Here is a 19997-nt window from a genome sequence, read left to right as displayed (position 1 = left end):
ACCATACAGTAAAAAGATCAGTGTTTGCCAGGGTTTTTTGGGGGGTGGGGACAGGGGATGAAAAGGTGGAACACAGAGGACTTCTAGGTAAGTGAAATGACACCATAATGATAGATACATGTCATTAATACTCATGCGCATCTATAGAATACACAACACCAAGAGTGAACCATAACATAAATGATGGACTTTGGGTGATTATGATGTGTCAAGGTAGGTTTGTCAACTGTAACAAATGCACCACTCTGGTAGGGGATGTTGATAACACAGGAGGCCATGAATGTGTAGGGGCAGGAGATATATGGGAAATCACTGTACCCTCCCCTCACTTTGCTGTGAACTCTCAACTACTCCCAAAAAACAAAGTTTTATAAAAAAATAATAAAATCAAAAGGCTAATAAAAAAATAATCAAAACAAGACTTGTTAAGAATAGAGGTATGGGGGGGCCGGCCCGGTGGTACGGCAGTTAAGTTCGCATGTTCTGCTTCTCAGTGGCCCGTGGTTCACTGGTTCAGATCCCAGGCGTGGACATGGCACCACTTGGCATGCCATGCTGTGGTAGGCATCCCACATATAAAAAGTAGAAGAAGATGGGCATGGATGTTAGCTCAGGGCCAGGCTACCTCAGCAAAAAGAGGAGGACTGGCAGTAGTTAGCTCAGGGCTAATCTTCCTCAAAAAAAAAAAAGAATAGAAGTATAGGGGGTTGGCCCCGTGGCCAAGTGGTTAAGTTTGCCAGCTCTGCTTCAGCGGCCCAGGGCTCAGTTCGGATCCTGGGTGCAGACATGGCACCAGTCATTAAGTCATGCTGGGGTGGCATCCCACATGCCACAACTAGAAGGACCCACAACTAAAAAAATACACAACTATGTACCGGGGGCTTTATGGAGAAAAGGGAAAAAAAAAAAAAAAAAAAAAGAATAGAGGTATAAAGTAAGAATATTAATTATCAAAAAAAAAAAGAATATTATCAGATCATACATTCACATATCTCAAGAAGTAAAATTAAAAAGAAATTAAGATTCACTTGTATCTCATTCTTTTTTGTTTCTATCACAGGTAATTCAAACAACTAGAAAAAGAAATCTAACTATTTAGTAAAAATTCTTATTTCTAAGTTAACCTAAATTCTTAAAAAAACCAGCTTTATTTATTTATTTATTTATTTTGAGGAAGATTAGCCCTGAGCTAACGTCTGCTGCCAGTCCTCCTCTTTTTGCTGAGGAAGACTGGCCCTGAGCTAACATCCATGCCCATCTTCCTCTACTTTATATGTGGGACGCCTACCACAGCATGGCTTGCCAAGGGGTGCCATGTCCACACCCGGGATGCGAATCGGCGAACCCTGGGCTGCCGAAGCAGAACGTCCACTTAACTGCTGCGCCACTGAGCTGGCCCCTAAATATTTTGTAATAACATTTAGGTGTTCAACATCATTACTCATTACAGTCAAAACCATAATGAAATACCACTACAAACCTATAAGAGTATCTAAAATTAAAAAGACTAACCATACGAAGTGTCAGTAAGAACGTAGGACAAATGAACTCTTCACAGACTGCTTGTGGAAATGTAAAATGGTACAAATGCTTTGGAATACAGTTTAGCAGCTTTTTACAAAAAGTACACATAGCATATGACCCAGCCACTCCACTCCTAGTATTTACCCAAGAATAATGAAAGCATATGTTGATATAAAAACTTGTACAGAAATTTTCAGAAGAGATTAATTCATAACAGGCAAAAACTGGAAACAGTTAAAATATACATTCACAAGTGAATGAATAAACAAACTGTGGTATATCCATGCAATGGAATACTACTTGGCAATAAAAAGAAATAAACTATTAATACACGCAACAACATGGACGAATCTCAAAGTAATTACACTAGGTGAATGAAACTAGACAAAAAAAAGTATGAATTGTATAATTCAATTTAGATAAAACCTTTCAAAAAAAAACAAAAAAGGCAGGGGCCGGCCCCATGGCCGAGTGGTTAAGTTCACATGCTCTGCTTCAGCAGTCCAGGGTTTCGCCGGTTCGAATCCTGGGCATGGACATGGCACTGCTCATCAAGCCATGCTAAGGTGCCATCCCACATGCCACAACTAGAAGTACCCACAACTAAAAATGCACAACTATGTACTGGGGGGCTTTGGGAGAAAAAGGAAAAATAAAATGTTAAAAAAAAAAAAAAGAGGGCAGAGGGCCAGCCCAGTGGCATAGTGGTTGAGTTTGTGCACTCTCCTTCAGTGGCCCGGGGTTCACAGGTTCAGATCTGGGGCATCTGGGGCACAGACCTACATACCACCCATCAAGCCATGCTGTGGGCAGCATCCCACAAACAAACATACAAAATAGAGGAAGACTACCAGAGATGTTAGTTCAGGGCCAACCTTCCTCACTAAAAAAGAAAAAAGGCCAACTAAAGAAAGTAGATTAGTGCTTTCCTGGAAGTGAGGAGGTGGGATAGAAAGAAAGATCATAAAAGGGCATATGGAAACTTTTGAAGGTGGTATGTTCATTACTTTAATTGTGACAAAGGTTTCATGGGTATATGCAGAATCACACTTACCAAATTATACACTATAAACATGCGTGGTTTATTATATGTCAATTACAAAGCTGTTTAAAAAACAGAACAGAGTAGGCTGTATAAGAGCAGAAGAAAGCACGGTATAAATCCAGTGAGGCTAGCTAAGTAGGGAGGGTTAGGGAGAACGGGCCAAGACGATGCTGGAGACACAGATTTTTCTCATATATTTCCCATTTCAATGTGAGAAATGTTTATTCTAAGCATTCAAAATCCCAACCCTTGGTTATTCAGTCCTTCCTAATCATTAAAACACTATGAAGGAGGGAAAAAAGACAGATTAATTCACTCTGACAGTCTGCAATCACCAGAAACATAACTTTTATTCAATTAAAAGCTCAAAGAAAAAAAGGATTTGAACTTTTTGTTTTGCTGAGGAAGATTCGCCCTGAGTTAACATCTGTTGCCAATCCTAAACTTTTTGTTTGAGGAAGATTCACCCAGAGCTAACATCTGTGCCAATCTTCCTCTATTTTGTATGTGGGTCACCACCACAGCATGGCTGCCAATGAGTGGTGTAGGTCCGTTTGCGGGAACCCAACCCGGGCTGTGAAGTGGAGCACACCAAATTTAACCACTAGGCCATGGGGCCAGCCCCCTGCACTTTCTTGTTTAAAGAAATAATACTATACACAGGAACTTTTAAAAATAAGATAGATACCTAAGAAATTCTACCTGATAGGATTCTGTTTTTAAAAATCTAGACATGAAGACATCAGGATTCCCACCTTTTTCACCTTCAAGAAACCAAAGTGTCAAGTATAAGAATATGAAACCTTCTCCTAACTAGTGATTTTTGTGTTCAACTTCTAAAGGGATCAAAGATGAAAATGGATCCTTTCTACTGGTTCAATTTTTAGTATATTCCATAAGCAGTATCAAATATAGGAAATGTGCCCAGCACACTCACCATTTGTACAACAGCCTCCCTTAACCGTGTCTCTTCTTCAGTCATGAGAGTCAATTCTTTGCACACCATGGCAGCCAGCCCCACATCTAAACATTCTGGATCTGCTGCCATCTTGAAAATGAGTTCCTCATGTGAAAAGACACAATGGCGCCTCAGCCGTCGGTAATGACTGACACACTGACGTCCAATGGGCAACTGTAATCAAGACAAGGTTCTCAAATTAAATTTCTTATAACGCATTCCAGAACAGAACCACTATTTATCCTCCAGATCCTCTCTTTTATTATAGACAGAATAACAAACTCCATTTGAATGTAGAAGTAACTGTAAATATTAAACCTTTAGGGCCCAGCAGGAATTTCAAAGGCCTTCCCACAGAAAATCCTCAATTTGAGATGCTGAGATTCTGGCCTAAGCTGCTGATTTTCTACTCATTATGTACATCAAGAGATGTGAGTTCCTTGATATATAAATGAGGCAGCAAACTCTTTTAGACCAGTCTAACATGAGGCTGCCCTTATAGGAAAAAAAGAGAAAAACTCAGGCTGTGAAAGATTAAGTGGACAAATTCAGTATTGCAGTTTCCACAGAACAAAAAGAATAGATGTTATTAGAAGTAAAAAAAAAAAAAAAATAGAGAGAGAGAGAGGAAGAGGGGAAGCACTACTTAAGCAATTCACATGGACGGACTTTTAATTTTTTTTATAAGAACCAAAGCAAAAGATGATTTTAGATTTTAGGATTTAGAAATTCTTTTAAAAACAACCACTCTGGTCTAAAGAGAATTCAAAGGAAAATCATGAGATTATATACTTTATTTTCCCTAAGTGAAATAAACAAATCACTACATGATGACTTTTCATAAATCAACAGGTACACTCTTTAAGATAAATTTGGAAAATTTCTTTAACTATCAAGCTTTAAACCAAATTATGATACTAGCTATACTACACACACACACACATGCAGACTCTCTCTCTAACTTCTTTCTGACACTCAAGTGGGAAAACTTGGATAGCTAAGTGGAGTTTTTGTTTGTATTTGAAACTGTAATACAAAAGACAAAAATAAGAAAATCAAACTTTAAGAACCTTTTAGAATTTACTTTCATTTTGAGAAAGGCAGAAGAGAATCATAGGAATCACAGTTTGAGAGTATGAGACTATCTCTGACCCAAGCATTATTTCCATGCTCTTCCAAAGAAACAATCTTTACCAAGAAAATACATATATTGAACTTATGATTAGCAATTATCTTGTCTATTAAAAATATACAATTCTTTCATTTCTTAATTTTTAAATATTTACTCAAAGCTTTCTCATATAGCCTTAATGTCAGAGCAAGAGGAAGAAAAATAAAACTGTGGGATTAGTAGCTCTTAACTACTACAATATGCAAGGAAGTCATCAAATAAAATAAAACTGATTATCCACCGTAGCTTATAGAAATGAGTGCTATCACTTTATTCCAGATATAAAGCTGCTATCACTTTTCATTTATATCACATCCTTCTTCTAAAGAGTATCAAGGGCTTTCCACATATATCACCTCATTTGTTTGAGATTACTAAGTGAATCTTAGCATTCACCTTTACATACCAGGTAAAAAACTTAGACCCAGAGAAATTAAAAGAGCTGTCCAAGGTCAAACATCAGTAACGTGAGCACATCTCTAACTTTTCTCTGAATCATCTCCATTTCCCACCCTACACCTAGCCAAGGAGCAAGCAAATCATAAACATTCAATAAATGTTAGTTGAATTTGTGAAAACAGAGCTCAAGCCCAAGGCAAAGTCCTAAGCCTGCTCTTGCTCTTGCTGCTTTCTAAGCCTAAATTTCCTAAGAAATTTAAAATTACTAGATCAAATAAGATTGTCATTAGCCAAGGAAACAAAAATGGTTAATCAAGAAATTTAATAAATTAACGTGCCCAAAGAAAATGTAAGATCTGATATTACTAAAGAATATCCCCCAAAATGTTGAGAGGTGACCAAAAAACAGCATCACTAAAGGAAAAATAAAGTCAAAGAGTGTATTATAAATTGGCAGTTTTTTCCTAACCAACATGATGTAATCATAACTAATTATTTTCTGATAGCTACCTCATAACAAAAAAAAACAGCAATCACTGGCACTATCATTTACACAAATGTACAGCTCATAGAGACCTCAATATTATAGTTACTCTTTAAAATAAACTTTTACAAAAAGGAGTACAGAAAACATAAAATAGCAGGAAGAATAAAATCCACCTAATTGTCTATCAGAAGGAAAATAATAAACGAATATTTGGAAATAAAAATCACAGAGCTATATACTTGAAAATACGATAGAACTAATTATTGAAAAGATCTGGTCATTTTTATAAAATCCAAAAGTGCTCAGAGAAAGTAAAGAGTAAAAGAACCATATTCCTTCAGAAAAGAAAGATCCAGAAAATATCAACCACCCAATTAAAATTTAAACAGAATGGGGAAAATAATGAACAGACGAGAAGTAAAGAACTATAAAATCTTCCAAATAAAAACTGCAATGGAAACTAACTGAACTTTGTAAATTACAACAGCTACTCCAGTCTCTACAGAAATATTCATGAACCCTACCCTCTCCAGCTAAGCAAATATGGCAACTAAGATGCATTTTCCAGGGGTGTTAGCAGATGTACAACAGCTACTTGCTATAGAACAGACCCAGTCAGCAGTACAGAAGTTCACAGCTTCAGCGAAGTTGTAGCCCTGATTAAATCCAGAATGATAGGCACGAGGAAATGTCACAACAAATTCGCCAGCACACTGATTGGTCCTGTACACCTAAATGCAAATTGGGAACAGGAATATAAACAAAACAAAACAAAATAAAAACAACAAAAAAGGGAGACAGATTTTATCAGTTTCAGAAGCATTTCCTAAAATTGAAAACAATAAAGCATTAACCTACACATATCAGAAAATAATATCAGGGTTTAAGCAGCAGCCAGAATTCCACCTTCTTAAAATAGTCACTGATAACAAATTATAATAATTCACCACAAGAATTAGCAGCCAAAGAAATTCTCAAAGAAAAAATGTTATCCCCCAAGCTACTAGTTTCCTAACTTGATAAAATTTACAATTACGAGAACTTTTCTTTTATTCCTTTTATTCTTGTGTTGAAAACAGTGTTTAAAGATGGAATTTTCTCCTACTTTTGTATAATTTTTTGGAAAGTAATTAATTAGCTCATATATAATATGGAGATATCCCAAAAATCAGTTTTCCTGAATCTCACTGTTTTATGATACTACTATATGTCTTTTGAAAACTCCCAGATTCTAGTATAAATTCTTTAAAGACAAAGTAACACTACTATTACTCAATCTACTTTCTCATTAAGGTTATGAGGACTATTTGACTACATGTAACAGCAAACTTATTAAATTTACACTTTATCAAGTGTTAGCTTAACTCTAATAGTCATTCCCAAAACAAGACTGAAAAGCAGAAAAAGTACTTGCAGTATGTTTTTACTTCATTATCTCACGTGAGGAAAAAAAAAAACCATGCAATCTTTATATGAAATATCATCTCCAAAATGATAAGCATTAATTATTAGAACTACCATTTAAAATACCCACACTTCGGTTACACAGGGATAATAAAGAAAATAAGATTTTTGTTAAAACCAGGATATAATGTTTTACTGAAAACAGAAGGCTATTTTAATAGGTAGCTATACATAAAGTGTAATTTCATACTTTAAAACACTTCTTTCTTTTTTGTGCTGGGAAAGATTCACCCTGAGCTAACACCTGTTGCCAATCTTCCCCTTTTTTTTTTTTCTCCCCAAAGCCCCAGGACACGGTTGTATACTCTACTTTAAGTCCTTCTAGTCCTTCTAGGTGAGCCGCCACCACAGCATGGCTACTGACAGATGAGTGTTGTGGTTCCATACCCGGGAACCAAACCCGGGCCACTGAAGCAGAGCGCGCCAAACTTTAACCACTAGGCCATGAGGGCTGGCTCTAAAATACTCCTTTCTTAATCAAATAAATGTTGTTCCCTTCAGAGTATAAATTCTAATTTGGCTAGAAGATAAATATGATCTTTTACTTCCAATTACAAAACAAAGCATATATTGTGACTCTATCTAATCAAAAGCTAATATAACCTTAAATTAAAATACTGTAGGGAGACACAAAAAGACTCACAGGCACACCGTGCTCCATCAGCACATTGGGGTTCATGATGGTGACTAACTGATGCAGCAGATCAGGCTGAGATTCAAATAACTCAGGGGCCAGCTCCCTCATCACCTCCTCCAGTTGTTCTGCAGCATGAGACGGCACACCATACCATGTCTTTGGCTCCCCCCTAGCAAAAGAAATAACTGTTTAGCTAGGTAGAGCATGATGCCAATGAGGCCAGGGTGTCTAACTCAAATCTACTAAATGATAATTAACTTTGTCTTGTTACATGGCCACAGATTATATGCCCTGAATCCTGGTAACTATCTCATCAATCTGTGCTATTGTTCATAATAGAAGGCAAGGCAAGAGTATATGGATAGGTAGATCCATACTGACTACTATAAGAAAAGCAATTCAAAGTACATGAACTCTTTAAGGTGGATGAGCAAACACTACATTCAAACAGGAAAGACACTACGTGAAAAGTAAGTACTGTGCGAAAGGCTACTGACATACTACTTGATTCACAGGTCCACTGGACAGTCCAATTATTGCTTCAATGATCAAAGTAAAAGTCAATGCTCTCACAAGAGTACCTTTGCATAACTTCATTGAGTTCATTTTTACTATCCAAGGAAATAAGCCAAGGCTAGAAATTTTTGAAAACTTGAATAGAATTCTATCTATAAATCTTAAGGACCAAAAACTTGGCACCATTAATACACTAGACTTTAGTGGACTAAGTTCATTTATAATGTACTCCTAGAAAATGGATTTAATGAGTCATGCAATTTATAGACTAGCTAAATTTCTTAATCCTAACACAATTCACAGTGCTGTCTCTAATAGAACTTACTGTGATGATGAAAATGTTCTATATCTGTGCTAGCCAATAGAGGGTCCCCTAGTCACATGTGACTATACAGGACCTGAAATGTGGTTAGTGCAACCGAGGAGTGCAAATTTCTAATTTTACTTAATCTTAACTAATTTATATAGCCACACATGAGTAGCAGCTATCATATTACACAGCACAGCAATGAAGCAGAGAAAGAAAATCACTAGAGTTTTCACTGCATAGCATGATTTGAGCAGTATCTTCTAATGAAGGGAAAAACATCATTTAGTTAAGATCATAATACTGGACAAGAAACTATCTAAGTAAATAAAAGCTGTGGGTGAGATAAAAAAAATTCCGCAAAAGAACTTAATACACATGTACCAGGTATAATATATAATATAAAATAATATAAAAATATTTAGGGAAAATATTTTTAAAAAGGAAAAAATCATTTGAAAATTTCAAATACTGAAAGTTTAGTCAGATCTTAATTATATAAACTTTAAATATCCTACCTTGCATATCAAAACTACTTTTCATGTATACCAAACAAGTATCATTTGGTCTAAAACTCTAGGTTCTGCTGCACGCACATACTTTAAAAGGGCAGCCGTCTGAGACGTTGTACCCTTAGACCTCTACACTTCTCAATATATTATCCTACATTTGGGAAGGAAATACTTGTAAAGTCAGCTTTCCCTAACGTATTACCTAACATTATTACACTTTTAAAAAGGTTACTAAGTAAGTATGCTGTTAACAAAGATTGTACATACCAGTGCAAGTAGTTGATGGAATAACTCCAATGATCTTCAATGTGCCAACAAAAAGAAGAGAAACACATTCCCACATAAAGCCATGGCACCTTCATACCAGAAATGTCTACGTTAATATGTGCAAGAACAGATTGCTCTAGGACAGGCATGTTATTCAAGTTCCAACCAGAAAGAGCATATTCCTATAAAGAAAAAAACGTAAATGAGAGATAAGAAATAAGTGCCCAAAAGAAATCTCAAGGGAGTCCTAAAAAAAAAAAGGTAAAAATTGTATAACATTTACAATAATCTAGTCCATAGAATCTGTGCTCTCTGTACTCTACTACATACACCTAAATACCTAATCCTATCTCCTATCTGGTATTTAGAGTTCCCTTTAATTATCTTAGATGCCTCTCGTTTATTGTGAAGCACAGAAGCAAGGCTTTTTATTACTCCCACTCAGCTTACCAGGAAAACACTGTGAGACTCATTTTAATAGGTAGCTATTATATTTCTACTTTATCCCCAGTAGCATAACTTTCCAAAATGTTTATCATTATATTTATAGAATGGTGCCAGATATTGTGAAAACATAATAAGATACATAATCCTGAATTTGTGGCAAAACCGAAGAATAAGATGATGCAGAAAGTCACCCCGCCACTACAAACACATCTAGAAATATTAGATAAATTATAACAAGAAAAACATTTGTTTCATAGATGAACTAAAAAAAAAGAAAAATTCTCAGTTTCCAGAAACAAGGAGAGGAAGCAAAGCCAGAATGAAAAAGGAAAGTTGCTGTCTGAGTTTTCACAGAAGTTTCTAACAGGATACAAGCACTGGACACTGAGTTTCAAACACCCACCCCTGAAACCACATGAGGTAGAGATTTAAAGTGCTTATCATCCTTGTGAACAGCAGTTCTCAAAGTGGGCTGTAGGGAGCCCAGGACTATTTCAGGGGATTTGCAACATCAAACTATTTTCATAGTAATTCTAAGATGTTATTTGCTTTTCTCACTCTCATTCTTGCAGGAACATAGTGTGAGTCTTCCAGAGGATATGTGACACATTAATATCAAAACAGACCAAAGGTAGAAAGAGACAAGAGAATCCAACTGCATTCTATTAGAAGGCTTAACTGTCGAACCTGGATGCCCAGGTATGGAGAGGGAGGGAAGTTCATTATTATGTTTAACTTTACACATTTGAAACTTTCTATAATAGACAGTCTAAACATAAAACTCTCAAAGTAATCAGTTAAACAGCCAATGACAAAGCTGAAGAGAGAATGTGTGAACTAGAAGAGATTTGAGGTTATGATCTGTAACACAGCACAGAGAAATGGAAACTATAAAAGTGTAGTTAAGAGTCACAGAGGATAGAATAAGAAAGTCTAATATTTTAAGTAGGAATTCCAATAAGAAATAAAGAGGAGATATGATTCCTAACCTCTGTAGGCTTTTTTTTTAAAAAAAAAAAAAAAAAAGAGGCTTTCAAAAAAATACTACTCAATACATTCTTTAGTTGGTTGGTCAGCTGGTTGGCTGAAAAAATCATGAAGCTAGTTGAAGAGACAAGACCTACGTACAAAAAGTTTCAAGTTAAGGCAACATAAACTCCAAAACAGATAAATGAATAAATTCTATAGTTCTTCAAAAGAGCACACGGGTTTGGATTGTAAAGAAAACCTGACAGAAAAAGAAGACACTAAGTAGGCCTTGGAAGGATAGATAAGATTTAAAGGTAAATAAGAGACAGAATATACTGGTCTGGCTGGTGAAGGGGCAGAGTGGAATAGTCATACTCACAAATACAGAGTAGAAAAGAAGACTGGAACTTTCATCTTAAATTTCAAACTAAGAAGCTTAGATCTTATCCTATATTCAAAAGGGAAATAAGACAGGTTTTGAAAAATGAAACAATATGATAAACATACTATCAAATACTTTGAAATTTCCAATTATGGAAAATTTCAAATATAAACAAGACAGAATTGAATAATGAACTCCCAAAGACTCATCAATCTTAAAATTTTAAATGAAAGCAATGCATGAGAAAGACTACAGAGAGAAGCAGTGAGCAGAAACAGTTAACATAGCAGCCCTAAGACTGCTAATCTGCAAAAGGCCTGCTTAAAGTTTGGCCCTTGGCTAGCATCTGGAAACTTGGATGGTAAACAATTCCCTACACTGATACAGAGTGGCTCACAGTGCCTAGACTGTACAATGTAGTTTACCCGCATACCTGCTTTCCTTTTGGGAGTCTGGAATTTTGGTACAGGTTAGGCAGAGGCTGCCTATGTCACCAGTCCCCAATAAAAACCTGAGTCTCTAATAAGCTCCTCTGATAGACAACACTTCACACATGTTGTCAATTTGATACTGGAGTAACTAAGTGCATTCTGAGTGACACCACTGGGAGAGGACTCTTAGAAGCTTGCACGTAGTCTTCTCTGGACTTTGACCATGCATCCTTTCCCTTTGATGATTTTGCTTTGTATCCTTTCACTGTAATAAACCATAGCCATGAATCCTCATAGAAAATCACTGAACTTGGAGACCGTCTTGGGGGCTCCCAACACAAGTGATCATTATGTAAGACCATGGTAATCATCCCAAAAAGATGTGATACAACCGACACAAGGATGGTAGTAGTGGGAATGAAAAGAGGACAATACTACAGAAAATAATGAAAAATGAACTAACGTGATACACTCAATGATTTACATGGAGTGAGGACAAGAAGAAGAAAAAAACACTTCCAAAGTTTCAAATTTTAAGCCTATCTTTATTCCTCAGAAGTCCTGTTTGTAGAACACATTGTACTCATAAGACAAATGTATTAACTTCAGAAGTACTTTTCCACTAAGCTATGATACCAGAGAAGTGTGCTATCAGATACCAAGAGGACAACTCAGACAGAATTTCAACACAAATACACAATTCCTGGTGAAAAGCTAGTAGTTATCTACTATTCTAAAAGAGTAACTTTCAGAGGAGAGTAACAAACTACAAAATTCAAGTATAAAGAGTCTGAAGGTTTTATACATGGTGTCTAATTAGTCCTTAAAATCCTTCTGTGATAAATGAGTTCTCTGTCCATCTTACGGTACATAACACAGAATCCTGAGTAAAACATGACTGCACAAAAACAGAATCCTGAGTAAAACATAACTGCTTAGAAAATAAACAGCAAATCTGTGACGCAGTCTAGAAAAAAAGGCACTATCACCTGTCTCTTCATACTATGATTGAAAGCTTTAAAGTCCAGCATTTCTCCACATTCTTACATCAAGGTGAATGAAGCAAAAGCAGAAATAGATAAACGGATATTCATACAAAATTCAAACATAGAGAAGGATTAATAGTTATATTAGTAACATTAGTTACTTAGGGTTGACACTTAATCTTTAAGAACTGTGTGACTTGGGGCCAGCCCCATGGCAGAGTGGTTAAGATCACGTGCTCTGCTTCCGTGGCACAGGGTTTCGCTAGTTTGAATCCTGTGCGCAGACTTGGCACCGCTCATCAGGCCATGCTGAGGCAGTATCCCACATGCCACAACTAGAAGAACCCACAACTAAAAATACCCACAACATAAAAGAACTATGTACCAGAGGGCTTTGGGAGAAAAAAGGAAAAACATAAAATCTTTAAAAAAAAAAAAAGAACTGTGTGACCTTATCTCTAAGATTAGAAGATATTTCTGTTTAAGAACAACTTAAAAGTTCAGAACAGAGGCTGTGGAACAAAATGGCAGGTGAGCTGACCCGGGACTCTGTCCCCTCCAAAGTACAACAAAAGACTGGGAAGAAAAAAAAGAAAACAAAAAACCCCCTGAGTTTCAGCTGATGAACCTAATGCCAGGACTCAGAGACCTACAGTCTCAAAAGACAGAAGACGGAGCCCCTACTGCCCGCCTCGGAGGAGCTGGAACTGGGTAAGAGAGAACATTGCTCCATCCCCTAGAAACCGGGCTGGCCGCGAGCATCCGGGAAGGAGTGGGGGAGGGGCCGCGCGACCAGGGCATCGTCTAGGACTCCTGCCGCCGGTACTGTGGAAACCTGCTGACAGGGGAAAGCTTCCGGGCGCGGGGACCCCATAAACGCAGGACAGGAGACCAGAGAACAGAACTGATCGAATCCAGAGCGGTGCATGAGAGAAACCGCTCCCAGCCCCGCCCGGCAAAGCGCACAGGGCACAGCCATCTTGCCCGAAGGTGGAGAGCTCAGAACACGCGGCTCTCGACCCCCATCTAGTGGCGAGAGACGGTAACTGCAAACGAATTCTACCACCATGTGAAAAAACTCCTCCTCTACCATCCAGCAATTTATAAAAGCCCCAGACCAGAAGGAAAACAATAAAAACACAGAATTAAGTCAGGAGGACTTGGAATTAGGTAAACTAAATGAAAATGAGTTCAGAGCAGCTATAATCAAAAAACTCAATGAGGTAGAGAGAAAGAGAAACAAGCCGAGTTCTGGAGCTACTTCACAAGAGAGATTGAAATTATAAACAAGAATCAAACAGAATTACTAGAGATGAAAAACACAGTGGACCAGATAACACAGAATATGGATTCCCTGAATGCCCGGGTAGACTCCAGAGAAGAGCAAATTAGCATAATCGAAGATAGACAGGCTGAAGTGCTCCAGACAGAGGAAGAAAGAGAACTAAGGATTAAAAGGAATGAGGAAAGTATTAGAGAGACAGCAGATTCAATGAGCAGAAACAATTTAAGGATCATAGGAATTCCCGAGAACGTAGATTAGGAAAATGGAGCAGAAAGTGTGCTTAATGAAATTATAGAAGAGAACTTCCCAAATCTAGGGATTGAGGGAGAAATGTGTGTAGAGGAAGCTTTCAGATCTCCTAGATTTGTCAATGTAAAAAGACCTACTGAAAGGGATATAGTAGTAAAATTGGCAAAAAGTAATGACAAAGAAAGAAGACTCAGGGCTGCACGAAATAAGAGAATTACCTACAAGGGAGCCCCTATCAGACTGTCAGCGGATTTCTCTGCAGAAACCTTACAAGCTAGGAGAGAATGGAGTGACATATTCAAAGCTTTAAAAGATAAAAATCTTCAGCCAAGAATACTCTATCCAGCAAGAATATTCTTCAGATATGAGGGAGAAATTAAATCTTTTCCAGACAAACAAAAGTTAAAGGAATTTGTAACCAAAAGTCCTCCACTACAAGAAATCCTCAGGAAGGCTCTCATTCCTGAAAAAAGAAAAAAGGGAGAAAGGGGTCATAAACCACAGAGTAGGGAGACAGATAAATAGAACGAGAATAGGATAGCAAATATTCAACTATAGCATTAGGATAAAGATAAGGAAACTACCAAAGCAAAGATGATCTTATCACTCTAACTACAAACTCATAACACAAGTTGGAACAAGAAGTGAAAATAATAATTTAGGAGGGGAAGTGCAAAGGGACTAAATTAGTCTAGGCCAAGGAAGTAAGAGACCACCAGAGAATAGACTATATTATACACGAGATTCTAAATACAAACTTCAGGGTAGACACTAAACTAAACAACAGAACAGAGCCACAAAACATAAATAAGCAAAAATCTAAGAAACCCAGCATAAGAAACTGCAGTATCAAATGGGTAGGATAAAACACAGGAAGAGAAAAGCAGGAAAGCCAGATAATGAGCAACAGACTGACAGCATTAAGTCCACATGCATCAATAATCACTCTCAATGTAAACGGATTGAACTCTCCAATAAAAAGACACACAGTGGCAAAATGGATTAAAGAACAAGATCCAACAATTTGTTGCCTCCAGGAAACACACCTCAGCCCCAAGGACAAACACAGACTCAGAGTGAAGGGGTGGAGGTCCATACTTCAAGCTAATAGCAAGAGAAAAAAAGCAGGTCTTGCAATTCTTATATCAGACAAAGTGGATTTCAAAATAAGACAGGTAAAGAGAGACACACAGGGACAATATATAATGATCAAAGGGACACTTCATCAAGAAGAAATAACGCTTATAAATATCTATACACCCAACACAGGAGCACCAAGGTTCATAAAGCAACTATTAACAGACCTAAAGGAAGATGTTAAAAACAACACAATAATAGTAGGGGACCTCAACACCCCACTCACATCAATGGACAGATCATCCAGACAGAAAATCAACAAGAAAATAGTGGAGGTAAATGAAAAAGTAAAACAATTGGACTTAATAGACATATATAGATCACTTCATCCTAAAAAAGCAGAATACACATTCTTCTCAAGTGCACATGGAACATTCTCAAGGACAGACCATATGCTGGGAAACAAGGCAAGCCTCTACAAATTTAAAAAAATGGAAATAATAACAAGCATCTTCTCTGATCATAATGCTATAAGGCTAGAAATTAATTACAAGAAAAAAGCTGAGAAAGGCACAAAGATGTGGAGACTAAACAATACACTACTGAACAAGCAATGGATCATTGAAGAAATTAAAGAAGAAATCAAAAAATATCTGGAAACTAATGAAAATAACACGCCATACCAACGCATATGGGATACAGCAAAAGCTGTATTAAGAGGAAAATTCATTGCAATACAGGTACATCTTAACAAACAAGAAAAATCCCAAATAAGCAATCTTAAACTACACCTAACTGAACTAGAGAAAGAAGAACAAATAAAGCCCAAAGGCAGCAGAAGGAGAGAAATAATAAAAATCAGAGCAGAAATAAATACTATTGAAACGAAAAAGGCGGTAGAAAGGATCAATGAAACAAAGAGCTGGTTCTTTGAGAAGATAAATAAAATTGACAAAACCCTAGCCAGACTTACAAAGAAAAAACGGGAGAAAGCTCAAATAAACAAAATCAGAAATGAAAGAGGAGAAATAACAACAGACTCTGCAGAAATACAACGGATTATAAGAGAATACTACGAAAAACTCTATGCTAACAGAATGGATAACCTAGAGGAAATGGATAAATTCTTGGACTCCTACAATCTCCCAAAGCTCACTGAAGAAGAAGGAGACAATTTGAACAGACCAATCACAAGGAAAGAGATTGAAACAGCCATCAAAAACACCCCAAAGAATAAAACCCCAGGACCAGATGGCTTCCCTGGGGAATTCTACCAAACTTTCAAAGAGGATTTAACACCTATCCTTTTCAAGCTATTCCAAAAAATTAGGGAAGATGGAACACTTCCTAACACATTCTATGAGGCCAACATCACACTGACACCAAAGCCAGACAAGGACACCACGAAAAAAGAGAACTACAGGCCAATATCACTGACGAACATAGATGCAAAAATTCTGAACAAAATTTTGGCCACCAGAATTCAGCAATTCATCAAAAGGATCATACATCATGATCAGGTGGGATTCATACCAGGGACACAGGGATGGTTCAACATCCGCAAATCAATCAACATGATACACCACATCAACAAATTGAGGAATAAAAACCACATGATCACCTCAATAGATGCAGAGAAAGCATTTGACAAGATCCAACAGCCATTTATGATAAAAACTCTGAACAAAATGGGCATAGAAGGGAACTACCTCAACATAATAAAGGCCATATATCACAAGCCCACAGCCAACATCATACTCAATGGGCAAAAACTGAGCGCCATCCCCCTGAAAACAGGAACGAGACAAGGATGCCCTCTATCACCACTCTTATTTAACATAGTACTGGAGGTCCTGGCCAGAGCAATCAGGCAAGATAAAGGAATAAAAGGAATCCAAATAGGGAGGGAAGAAGTGAAACTCTCACTGTTTGCAGACGACCTGATCTTATATATAGAAAACCCCAAAGAATCCAGTGGAAAACTCTTAGAAGTAATCAACAACTACAGCAAAGTTGCAGGGTATAAAATCAAGTTGCATAAATCAGTAGCATTTCTATATTCTAACAAAGAACTAACAGAAAAAGAACTCAAGAGCACAATACCATTCACAATAGCAACAAAAAGAATAAAATTCCTTGGGGTAAATGTAACTAAGGAAGTGAAGGACCTATATAATGAAAATTACAAGGCCTTTCTGAGAGAATTGGATGACGACATAAGGAGATGGAAAGACATTCCATGTACATGGATTGGAAGAATAAACATAGTTAAAATGTCCATTCTACCTAAAGCAATCTACAGATTCAACGCTATCCCAATCAGAATCCCAATGACATTCTTTACAGAATTAGAACAAAGAATCCTAAAATTTATATGGGGCACCAAAAGACCCCGAATTGCTCAAGCAATCCTGAGAAAAAAGAACAAAACGGGAGGCATTACAACCCTGACTTCAAAACTTACTACAAAGCTACAGTAATCAAAAGAGCATCTGCTACAAAAACAGGTGCACAGATCAATGGAACAGAAGTGAAAGCCCAGAAATAAAACCACACATCTATGGACAGCTCATCTTCGACAAAGGAGCAGAGTGCATACAATGGAGAAAAGACAGTCTTTTCAACAAATGGTGCAGGGAAAACTGGAAAGCCATATGTAAAAGAATGAAAATTGACCATTCTTTTTCACCATTCACCAAAATAAACTCAAAATGGATCAAAGACCTAAAGGTGAGACCTGAAACCATAAGGCTTCTAGAAGAAAATGTAGGCAGTACATTCTTTGACATCCGTATTAAAAGGATCTTTTCAGACACCATGTCTTCTCAGAGAAGGGAGACAATAGAAAGAATAAACAAATGGGACTTCATCAGACTAAAGAGCCTCTTCAAGGCAAATGAAAACAGGATTGAAACAAAAAAACAACCCACTAACTGGGAAAAAATATTTGCAAGTCATATATCTGACAAAGGCTTGATATCCATAATATATAAAGAACTCTCACAACTCAACAAAAATCAAACGACCCGATCAAAAAATGGGCTGGAGACATGAACAGACATTTCTCCAAAGAAGATATACGGATGGCCAATACGCACATGAAAAGATGCTCATCATCGCTGATCATCAGGGAAATGCAAATCAAAACTACACTAAGATATCACCTTACACCTATTAGAATGACAAAAATATCTAAATCTAATAGTAACAAATGTTGGAGAGGTGGTGGAGAGAATGGAACCCTCATACACTGCTGGTGGGAATGCAAACTAGTGCAGCCACTATGGAAAACAGTATGGAGATTCCTCAAAAAATTAAAAATAGAACTATCATACGATCCAGCCATTACACTACTGGGTATCTATTCAAAGAGCTTGAAGTCAGCAATTCCAAAAGTCCCATGCACCCCAATGTTCACTGCAGCATTATTTACAATAGCCAAGACATGGAAGCAACCTAAGTGCCCATCAACAGATGAATGGATAAAGAAGTTGTGGTATATATATATATACAATGGAATACTACTCAGCTGCAAAACAGAACAAAATCATCCCATTTGCAACAACATGGATGGACCTTGAGGGAATTATGTTAAGCGAAATAAGCCAGTTAGAGAAGGATAATCTGTGCATGACTCCACTCATATGAGGAATTTAAAAATGTGGACAAAGAGAACAGATTAGTGGCTACCAGGGGAAAGGTGGGGTGGGGGGTGAGCACAAAGGGTGAAGTGGTGCACCTACAACACGAATGACAAACATTAATGTACAACTGAAATCACACAAGATTGTAACCTATCATTAACTCAATAAAAAAAAAAGTTCAGAACAGAAACAAAATTGAGAAGAAGGCAAGAGCTATAAAAGGAAGTCTCTTCCCAATAATTAAATAATTGCCTACCATTTGCCAATGGAAGGATAAGAAGAAACTCACATTGATACATTTCTTTATACTTAGACAAACCAGGTTTAACTTAGTGATACTGACCACATATACCTTCCAACACCCAAAGAAGACCATAAGGAGAAATAGTGGGGAAAAAAAGACATGAGACATAGAAAATAGCAAAATGGTCGACATAAATCAACCATATCAATAATTATAATAAATGTAAATGGACTAAACACTCCAAACAAAAGACACCTGTCAGGCTAGATTAAAAGCAAGATCCAATCATATGCTGCCTACAAAAGACCCACTTCAGATTCCAAAATACAGACAGCTTTAAAGAAAAATAATGGAGAAAGATATACCATGACAACAGTAACCTTAAGAGAGCTAGAGTGGCTACTTAGTCATGCATAACATAACATTTCAATCAACGACAAACTGCACATACAATGGTGGTCCCATCAAACAAGTACCATATGGCCTAGGTATGTAGTAGGCTATACCATCTAGGTTTGTGTAAGTACACTCCATGATGTTCACAAAACAACAAAATCACCTAACGATGCATTTCTCAGAATGTAGCTCCGTCATTAAGTGATGAATGACTGTACTTTTAATTGTACACACTTCCACACTACGTAATCTTTTTTTTTTTTTTACCATGTGTAACTCTTTTAATAGGAGATAAAACTCTTAATCACTGTCAATTATAGAGGGAAAGAAAAAGTGACAAGAACCAAAGTAAAGATAAAAAGAAAGGAATAATCATCTTAATTCAGCTTTACACATAGAGGTCATCTTCTATGTGACAGGACTTCATTATATGTTACAGTTTAAATGCATATTTGAAAACCTACCTGCTCAAGTGTTGAAGGAAACTTAATTCTTGACCTAACAATGAAATATAACTTTTTAAAAATCTTAAATCACTTTCTAGATTTTTAAACAGAAAGAGCTAGGCAAAGTTGGTTTTGTTTTTTTCCCCAAGGAAGA

At 36.9% G+C, this 19997-nt stretch overlaps 1 protein-coding gene across 4 annotated transcripts in view; it reads right to left on the bottom strand.

Moving 5' to 3' along the window:
* KDM5A (lysine demethylase 5A) overlaps positions 1-19997 on the bottom strand; it is a 117324-nt gene that overhangs the window by 73787 nt on the left and 23540 nt on the right. For all 4 annotated transcript variants that reach the window (XM_070620431.1, XM_070620428.1, XM_070620432.1 and 1 more), the window contains 4 exons: positions 9288-9469; positions 7692-7854; positions 6196-6315; positions 3507-3701 (listed from right to left, as the gene is read on the bottom strand). In XM_070620431.1, the coding sequence (XP_070476532.1) occupies positions 3507-3701; positions 6196-6315; positions 7692-7854; positions 9288-9469 (660 nt within the window). The remainder of the gene's footprint in view (positions 1-3506; positions 3702-6195; positions 6316-7691; positions 7855-9287; positions 9470-19997) is intronic.

The sequence above is a fragment of the Equus przewalskii genome, chromosome 5 (assembly GCF_037783145.1).
Source record: "Equus przewalskii isolate Varuska chromosome 5, EquPr2, whole genome shotgun sequence".
Taxonomy (NCBI): Eukaryota; Metazoa; Chordata; class Mammalia; order Perissodactyla; family Equidae; genus Equus; species Equus przewalskii.
This window is presented reverse-complemented; position numbering and strand designations above follow the sequence as displayed.